Below are 9,521 nucleotides of genomic sequence, written 5' to 3'. Positions count from 1 at the left end.
CTCAGAGAATGGATGGATGGAATACCTAATAAAAGATTACAGCCTATCAATGAAATACAAGGTGCTTTATTACCAATTCACCCAACACAGAACAGGTGCAGAAGACATTTTTAAAACGGGAGCAGTCACACTCATACAAGGTCGGTTGTCATCTTAACAGAACTTATTTTCCCCCAGAAAAAGCAGAACCGTTGAGATCAGCGTTTACGGTGGTCATGTGCTCATTCCACGAGACAACACTATGGCCGTTCTCTCGTCAGGTTCACTCTGCGCTCCAGTTTCTCAACCACTTTCTGCAAAAGACCGACATCCAAGTGGAAGCAGACGTAGAGTTCCCTCTCGCGTCTGAGGAGGGAATTGTGTTCCAGCTGGGAGCGCTTCGTCTTGACCTTGCCTGTGATTTCTTGGATGGCTTTTTGGAAACGCTGCAGCAACGATTCGGCTTCTTTGAGTTTTTCCATCAACTCCTGCGGACAGAGGATGGGAAATGCGTTATACAATCAGAGTTCATAGGTCCGCTTTAAAGGCTCCAAACCCCGGAGCTGCATACACACAATCGGGCCCGATTTGGCCTCGCTTGAGATCAAGGCCAGCCAAGGCTCATTGTCAGATGTCTCGAAGATTTTCCTGAGTGATTATCCTGCGGGGTAGTTGTGTGTTAGGAGTGATTTTTCCTGTCAGATCTGCTTGAAAAATAGTTCAATGGTAAATGGAGTACACACATACTGATAATCAGGTCTAAATTGATTCAAGTCAGAACAAGTCTGATTGTCGGATGGCTCTGAACAATTCTCCTGAGCGACTATAGACTGTGTTAAGAGTGCCCGCCGCCCCCACCTCATCTGCTCAGAAAACATCTTTCTCTGACAATCGTCTTTCAATAGTCATGACGCAGGATTTAAGACTACAAATCCCTATACGTGTGGTCAACAGCAGTCCAGAACCCCGGTGGTACTCTCACAGGTCAGTACACTACACGCTGTAAGAGCAGTAAGCGCACACAGACACAGGGATTTTGTTTTCCCCCTTTTCAAGTGTGGGGTTTTTGACACTATAAAATTTTGATATGTGGCAGGGGTGGGGGATCGGTATGTTCGTACCCCTCTTGTGGTTCGACTGGACATACTTTTTGGAACAGACAGAGGCTTAAAAGAAGAAACGTATTGTGCCACCAGCTTCCCACACCAACAGTCAGTTATAAATCAAACTCACGTTTGGGATTTCTTCGGAAAAGTATTGCTTTTTGTCAGCGAGGAGGAGATCGTACGCGACATAAAATGAAACCAACCCACCTGTGCATTGGGACACAGCAGCTCCTGGTCAGCACTGGCTGCAGGACATACCTGTGGCCTTAAGACCAGCTCCTGGAACTCTGTGGACACGGCCCTGTGAAGGACCTCGCAGTGGCCTTGGAGTTGAGCCATCCTGAAGTACTGGTCCCTGTAGGCCGCTGCCAGCGCTGCACGGGACGCCTGGAGGTTGTTGGCCAGGCCGCGAGCAGCCTGGTCCAGTGCCTCATATGTCTGAAAAGGCTCTCCTCTCCCTTGGGAGGAATCCTGGTCGAGGATCTGCAGGAGTCTGGAGGAAAAGCGTGGATGAACAAGTGAGAAAACAGTGTTGTCGTGCCGCGCCATGGTGAGGTTGATAAAATTACAGAAGCACTTCTGTAAATGTGTTCTTCAAGCAAACGACTGTGGAGCCCAAGGTAGCCGAGGAATATTATTTGGCGAAACATTGAGCTTTGTCAACAAATCTGGGCATTCCGGTATGATGGCATTGAAAAGTTTCATTTATACAAAAATGGTGCTTTGCTGTCATCTTGTGGCGACTATATACAATTATAAAGATTATTATTAAAACCTTAAATTAAAACCTAATTAAATTACAAATAACATAATATAGAGCTGTGACCCAGACAGGACAATATTTTTATAATCCTGCTGCTTGTTGAATGTCACCGTGCAACACCTCTGCAACATGTAAAGCTTGAAATAGCTGAATGCCCGCAAAGGCTAACAGGAACATTTAAAATGGCATCAACATAGATGGTGTGGAAGCGATGCTAGTTAACGGAGATATGAGTTGCATCCCACGTGAATGGATTTGGTCGACTCTTACCTGCGGAATGCGGCATCCATGTTGGTGATGATCGGGTTGGGCCTCATGTTTAATGCCAACTCGGGATGTGCCAGAGCCTCAAATCTGAGGGACGTGACTTTGCGTTCCTTGACAAGCCTGGTGTTGACGTTCGTGAGGTGGTTCAGGCACACTCCCCACTTCCTCAACTCAATCTGCTGAGCCAAGTGGAGGATGTCGAAGGAGGCCTTCTGGCGGAGGAGATTATCGCGTACCTGGTGGGAAAAGTAGATGTGAATTTTATTGTTTCAATTTCTTCTTGATATTGTCAGTGGTACATTGTAGTGTAACTAAAGATAAAGAAATGGTTGGTAGATATGTGATTTTTAAAATGAGCCAATGTATCACTGAGTCAAAAGAATTAGAAAATGGCTCGTAGGAAAGGAGTAATACTTCCATTGATGGGTCACGAAACTGCAACATATATGCCAGCATCCTTCATATTAATGTTTGGTATTTCCTCTCATACTTTTTCAGAATAAATATTGCAAACACTAGAGGTCAATTGTGTGAACAAACCTCATCCAGTTTGGTCGTGAGATAGTCCTGCCTGGCCAGTTGCAGGGCCAGAACTCTCTTTACTACCGGCACATAGAGCAGCCTGGTGGCTTCCCAAACGTCGAGGGGCACGGGTCCATGGAGAAGAGCTTCGATCTCCGCCTCCACGGCTTGCAATTCCTTCTTAGAGGCCACCTCGCGCATGTGAAGTGAGGCCGAGTCAGCAATGCTCTGGTGGGGTAAAAAGGTCAACAAAAGAGGTAATCCCGATGCACTGAATTGTCCAAAACCTTCTTGTCGTGGTGTTCTGCGTTTACCTTGACACTCGAGGACTTCTCAGAAAGCCAGTCAAGCCCGGCCTTGACACTTTTCTCATCTGCGGCAGCTCGCATCAGCTGGTGCTGAGCCATAATGTGTACAAGCCGAAGTCTGGCCAGTTGGTCCACCTCGTTCCTTTCCTCATCCTCTACTTCCTCTTTACCTTCCCGAGAGCTGAGGTCCAACACCTGGAAGCGTTCTGAGCAAGAGGTCTCAACAAGGTCCGTAAAGAAGTGCTTCCGAGTGAAAGCGGAGAGCGTTTTAGTGTTCAGCTCCTCTTGGCTCAGATACAGATTCAGAGAGAGCTGAGAAAGAAGAGGCTTGTGCTTTCTGCCGGCAGAGGAGTGCACGGCTTCCGGCTGAACGGAGAGGTGTGATGCCAGCTCGCCCACCTTGCCCGCGAGAACTTGGAGCTCAGCATTAGTATTGGCGTTCTCGCCTCCGAGAAAAGCGTTAGCCTCCGTTAGCTGGGACGCAGCGCTCTCCAATTCGGCGACGAGTCGGGGGTGGACGTCTGCGCGAGAAGCAGCCAAAGCCTGCAGCCTCTTGCAGTGCTGCCGCTTCCGTGCTTTCTCCTTCATCAGTGCCTGGAGCTCTGCTTCTAAATTTTCTACAGTCACACCATCCTCAGCTGCACTGCTCTCTTGGGATGGTCCGATGGTTTTAAGGACCTTGACCAAGGCTGCTTCGTCCAGGATGGGCGTGCCAGACTGCTGGAGCTCCTGATAAGCCTGCACTTCCTCTGTGGTCAAAACATTGCTCCGGTTCAGGCTTCGACAGACAAAACACAACAAACGAAGGTTTTCCTGGGAACTATTAAAAAGCCAGTCGAAGTCCGAGGCTTCCAGGGAAGATGCGGCGGAATAGCCCAGTCGAGCCATGGCCTCCACAAACTGCCCACCGTTTAACATGGCGCTTGTGCTGTTGTTCCACAGCTGGATGAGAGGTTCCTGAGAACAAGGATGTTACAAGCCTCGTTAATTCCATGCGACACGTCAGTTCTTATCTAGCTGAAGCCATCTTATTTTGGTTGGTCCAAAAGTGTCAACGTTACAGACCACTGGCAACCACCGCGCAAGCGATTTCGAATAGACACTAGAGATGCCGGTTCAGTAAAAACAAGCAACACGTGAGGACACTGTAATACAGCAAGCAACAGTCAGTGCGCCCGGCGGTAACGTCAAAGGCACGCCGTTTTGCCCGTGACAAGCGTTAAATGTCAGTCAAACACTACTCACAATTTGGGTCACGGACGGAGGTTAGCAAGTAGCCTCTTGAAACGCGCGCCTAAACTTATACGTCATCAACAGGGGACGTCGTCAATGGGATGACGCAACCACACTGCTCGACCAATTGCGTTACGACCTAAACAAGCATTTTCCTCCCATGTTTCGCTCCCTTCCTCCCACTGCCTCAGATAGAGATCGCCACACTCCCAAATTCAGAGCTCCCGCTGCCCTCCCGTTACAGCTGACAATAACTGGTAAGGAAAAAAGCTACTCTGAAAGGTTTCGCTCCTTTATGACTTTTTGGCGTAATTTTATGAGCAACCTGCTCAATCGCATTTTCTACAGCTTGAAAGGCACCCGCTAATCATCCCTCACATGGTGGTTGTTATTTTTAGAATCCATCTGAAACTAATAAAGCAACAGTGCAGTCCAGATTGTTGAACATTTGGTCAAATATTGCATATGAAGTACATTGCATGAATTTAACCTACGGGTGTGCAGACTTTTGTTCTCTTGAGCCACATGGGACGTTTCAGTGGACAGGCGGGCCAGGTCATTCGTAAATAAGGTCAAAATAATTGTGAAATACAAGTTTAAAAGTGTTTGTAAAATCGCTGTTATAGTAAAATAAAAATAATTCTTCAATATGACAATTTTTTTTGTATAATCAATTGCAAATGTCCCCAGAGTGGGATTAATAAAGGTTAAATGTATTTATTTTATACAATGAAAACCAAAATTTCATGAAAATTGTTTATCTTAATAAAATGATATATTTTCAAAACTTCCATATAACTAATTTAATTATAATTAGACAGTTAATTGAATAAAAATGTAAAATAATTTTACATGAGCAGTTTATTTACTCAGCACCGGCCCAACAAAAAAAAAATCCTCAAATAAACCAAATACCGAATTGAATAAAACATTTTAATGTTTCAATCCAGTTTAAGAAATGTGCCGTTCCATCCTATTTTTGGCATGACATTATAAGATGTTCGTTAACACTACTAAGGGTCCACCCGGTCTTCCTCCAAGGTGCCGACCAAAACGTCAAACCATGGTCCGAGCTCAGACATGGATTCTGGCCAAACATTTCAATGGCTTCCCCAAGGAAAGCGACTTCCAGCTCAAAGAGGAGGAGCTCCCTGAGCCTAAAGCTGGAGGTTCGACCTTTTTTTTTTTATGGACATTTGCCGCGTTGACGTTTTATTGATGTCGTTGTCCTTTGTTTCAGAGGTGCTTTTGGAGGCGTTGTTTCTAAGTGTTGACCCTTACATGAGGTGGGTGAAAATAAGTCAGCTAGTCCTCTCTGAAAAGTCTTGAGTTGGTGCAAAATGCTGAGGCTCATTTCTTAACTGGTTTAATTTCAATTTGAGTCTTTTTGTCATTTTAAAATCTCTAAATCTGATAGTTTATTGTAATACAGATTCATTTAATAATTGGGAAGCGAACCATCCAAACATCATCGCATTCTAAATCGCAGTTGCAATCTTGGGAGGTCGGGGAGTTAAAAGAATAAGGGAGGGGGAAAAATCACAATTTTTTTAAAAATCGTTGCGCCCTATTTTTAAAGTGTTTTATAATGCGAGTCGAACTTCTGCATTGCCAATTGTATTAACGTGGCTTCTTGTCTCTTTAGGCCATTTAGCCGCGTTCGCATGAAAGAAGGAGATGTGATGATCGGAACTCAAGTGGCCAAGTAAGGAGGAGGAGAGCACATCTTGCACATATGGTTGACAGCAGACGCCGAGAAACAAACAAGCTGACTCACTGGGATGGAATTGGACTGTTTTGGATTAGTCACTCACTTGATTTTTCCAGAGAACTTCACGGTTCTGCTGGCTTTGTTGTTCTGTAGGGTGATCCAGACCAACAACGCATCATTTCCCGTTGGGGCCCACGTGGTCAGCCGCGGCGGATGGAGAACACACACCGTGTCGGACGGGTCCGACCTCGTTCCCGTCATGCCCGACTGGCCTCGGGACGTTTCGTTGTCCTTGGCTCTGGGCACCGTCGGCATGCCTGGGTAAGAATGCTGTGACGTTATTACTGTCAAGTAGTTCTCAAACATGTTACACCAATTACAATGAAAAAAAACCCCTCAATAATCATTCTATGGTAACATATTGCACAAAGAAGTTAAAATCTAGTCTTAACATACCCGCAAAAGCACAGGCGGCGTTAGATTAGGCCTCTTTGAGGTGACTTGAGCTAGGCCGTTATTGTATGTTGTACCTGACTATTCTCCTGGCTCTGCATCTTCGTACACGTAACAACTTAACTGTTGAAACTGGTTAAGACCGTGGAGTCACACACAGAAAGGTACCAACACACTGTTGCGCTCCGACGTGGGCGTGGCTAAAGCAGTATCAGAATACAGATTGTTATGGCGAGGGCAGACCTTCTTCTGCATCTAGCAACAAAAAAAAGGGCTCCTGGGCCATGTCTCTGATCTTTCTGGCATCTGCGAAATAGTTCAACTGAGGATATACAGTCCTCTGTAATTAACGAGCAGTAAAGCCGCAAGGACCGGTATAACATCTGGTGCCGTGACCCGGATTCTTACCAATCGCAAGTCCTCGATGTCACCAGGCTGACGGCTCTATATGGAATTGAGGAAGTCCTGGAGCTGAAATCGGGCGAGACTCTGCTAGTGAATGCGGCAGCGGGGGCGGTGGGCTCGGTGGCGGGGCAGATGGCCAAAATGAAGGGCTGCAGAGTGGTGGGCTCGGCGGGGTCCGATGCCAAGGTGGCCTTCCTCAAAGAGCTGGGCTTCGACGAGGCCTTCAACTACAAAACGGTCGCGTCCCTGGAGGAGGCTCTGAAGAAGGCCGCTCCCAACGGATACGACTGCTTTTTTGAAAACGTGAGCGAATCCCGATGAGAACTGTTCAAATCCTTCCTGGACTTATTTTTGATTCCTCATCAGGTTGGAGGCCCTTTCTCGAGCGTTGCCATGTCACAGATGAAAGATTTCGGAAGAATAGCCGTGTGTGGAAGTATATCCACGTACAATGACACTGAGGTTCAGACAGGTAGGTACTGCCTGGCTAGTACAAACCCAATTTCACAGGAAGTTGGGACCTCGTGTTAAAAGTGAATCCAATTCGAATACCATTTCCAAATCATGTTCAAAGCAAGGACGTGTGTGTGAGTGTGTGTTTGTGTTGTCAAGGACATCACCACATGGGCTCCGTAACACTTGAGAAACCCAATGTCAGTCAATACAGTTCGGCGATAAATCCATAAGCGCAACTTCAAACTCTACTATACAAAAAGCAAAAGCTATTTCTCAACAACAGCCGGAAATGCCGACAGCTTCTCTGCGCCCGAGCTCATCAAAGATGGGCTGATCTAATGTGGAAAAGTGTTCCGTGGTCTGATGAGTCCACGTCTCACTTTGTTTTTGGAAATTGTGGACGTCGTGTCCGCCAGACCAAAGAGGTAAAAAAAATCATTCGGACTGTTACAGGCGCAAAGTTCAAGGCCAGCACCTGTGATGGTATTGGGCTGTATTAGTGCCAATGGCATGGGTAACGCAGTCATTTGTGAAGGCACCATTTGGGCAGAAAGGTACATCTAATTTTTGGAGAAGCATATGCTGCTATCCAAGCAACGTCTTTTTCCTGGATGCCCCTGCTTATTTCAGCAAGACAATGCCAAAGCAAATTCCGCACGTTACAACAGCATAGGTTCATTGGAGTAAAAGACTACTCAACTGGCCTGCCTGCAGTCTAGACCTGTCTCCCATTGAACATGTGTGGTGCATTCTGAAGCATAAAATAGGACAACGGAGACCCCAGATTCTTGAACACCTGAAGTTGTACATCGAGCAAGAAGGGGAAGGAATTACACTGACAAAGCTTCGACAAGTGTCTTCAGTTCCTAAATGTTGGTTATGTAACATGACCCTGTCCCAGCTTTTTTGGAACATGTTGCAGCCGTAAAATTCTAAATGAATGAGTTTTTGCGAAAAATAATCAAGTTGATCGGTTTGAACATGAAATACCTTATAAATCATTGCATTCGGTTTTTAATTTGTTCAACACACTGCCACAACTTCAATGGACTTGGGTTTGATTTTTAATTCGAGGAAAATTTGAATATTTTGCATGTGGCATGGCACGCCTTTGCAGTTTTTTGTCAGTAGGGGGCGACATTGTGGTTCTGACAAACTAAGGCGGGGATGGGCAAACTTTAGGTTTTCAATTGTACATTAGAACCCAGGTCATTGATAGATGAGCTGATGTTAAAAATGTTTGTAGTATTTTGTAATTCTCATTTTAATTGTAAAATTCATATGGCAATTTCTACTTTTATTTATTGGAACAAAAATAAATGGCAAATATTACCAGACAAAATTATTGGGAATCAAAAGTTAAAATGTGCATGTAAAATTATTTTGAATAAAATTAACAGTTAGTTGGTTATCAGAGGTTTGTTTCAGTTTTTTCAAGAGAGCGGAGGGTTGAAAAAAAAGTGAGGTTTTTTTCTTCTTTTTCTTTTTTTCAATGCATTTGGAATGGGGGTCAATCAATTAGGGATTTTTGACGTTTTGGTGGAGGAGAGGGAGTGGGCCAGCCCACGAATAATCAAAAATTGAATATAATTGACTCCCATTCTGAATGCATTGAAAAGGGAAACAAGATTTTTTTTAAACCTTTTTTTAAAAAAAATCCAAAAAAGTGGATAAACCCCTGTTCTCAGGTGCCATTTCCAGCATTGCATTTGTCATTCTCACAGGCCCTTATCCTCAAATGACCATGATCGTCAAGCAGCTCAAGATGGAGGGCTTCATGCAAAGCAGATGGGAGCCAAAGCATCCAGAGTCCCTCAGGAGGCTCATGGGCTGGCTGAAAGAGGTTTGTCGCTGACAAACACGTCGTCATTTCATTTCCTGTCGGCATTTCTCGCCTGGATTTAAGGGCTGGCTTTTGTTTGCGTCTCACAGGGTAAACTGCAGAGCCGCGAGCACATCACCAAAGGCTTTGAAAACATGCCGGCAGCTTTCATGGGCATGCTGCGAGGAGAAAACACTGGCAAAGCTATCGTGGCAGTCTGATGTGAAATCCAGGATTATTACTGGGGAGGATCGACACTTTCGAAACACGCCTAAATGACAACGCAACTTTTTTTTGCAGGACATATTTTCAAAATGTTAAAACATAGAAGTCACGTGTCCGTTTTTACCACCTTCGCACAATACTACGATGATGCAATTGGCAGCAATTATATATGATGTCACAAGCTTGGCACACCTACAGCGGAAATAAAAAGTCTACTACACACCAAGATTGTTGTCCAGATGCCAGGTTTTTGCTATATGAAAAAAATTAG

The 9,521-nt window shown here is 45.2% G+C and overlaps 2 protein-coding genes across 4 annotated transcripts; one reads left to right on the top strand and one right to left on the bottom strand.

The window, feature by feature from the left end:
- Positions 1-46: 46 nt before the first annotated feature.
- Positions 47-6,136, bottom strand: haus3 (HAUS augmin-like complex, subunit 3). Of its 3 annotated transcripts, none has more exons than XM_086105319.1 (6): positions 5,993-6,136; positions 2,952-3,902; positions 2,656-2,865; positions 2,119-2,351; positions 1,293-1,578; positions 47-467 (listed from the first exon to the last, which is right to left on the bottom strand). In XM_086105319.1, the coding sequence occupies exons 2-6, from the start codon at positions 3,861-3,863 to the stop codon at positions 240-242; spliced, it is 1,869 nt and encodes a 622-aa protein (XP_085961445.1). In that variant the 5' UTR covers positions 3,864-3,902; positions 5,993-6,136; the 3' UTR covers positions 47-239. The 3 variants fall into 3 exon arrangements, with proteins under 3 accessions (XP_085961445.1, XP_085961444.1, XP_085961446.1); XM_086105318.1 differs by lacking the exon at positions 5,993-6,136 and adding an exon at positions 4,191-4,259; XM_086105320.1 differs by lacking the exon at positions 5,993-6,136 and adding an exon at positions 4,191-4,259 and having other exon boundaries at positions 1,344-1,578.
- On the top strand, positions 4,300-9,476 carry LOC147209419 (prostaglandin reductase 1-like). The gene is made up of 9 exons (XM_086105321.1): positions 4,300-4,435; positions 5,220-5,347; positions 5,419-5,464; positions 5,824-5,883; positions 6,043-6,210; positions 6,777-7,050; positions 7,114-7,219; positions 8,928-9,046; positions 9,136-9,476. The coding sequence occupies exons 2-9, from the start codon at positions 5,242-5,244 to the stop codon at positions 9,244-9,246; spliced, it is 990 nt and encodes a 329-aa protein (XP_085961447.1). The 5' UTR covers positions 4,300-4,435; positions 5,220-5,241; the 3' UTR covers positions 9,247-9,476.
- The last annotated feature ends 45 nt before the right edge of the window (positions 9,477-9,521 follow it).

The sequence above is a fragment of the Hippocampus guttulatus genome, chromosome 2 (assembly GCF_054856545.1).
Source record: "Hippocampus guttulatus isolate MCC_2025c chromosome 2, RoL_Hgut_1.0, whole genome shotgun sequence".
Lineage (NCBI taxonomy): Eukaryota > Metazoa > Chordata > Actinopteri > Syngnathiformes > Syngnathidae > Hippocampus > Hippocampus guttulatus.
Note: the sequence above shows the minus strand (reverse complement) of the source record. Positions and strands in the feature narration are given on the sequence as shown.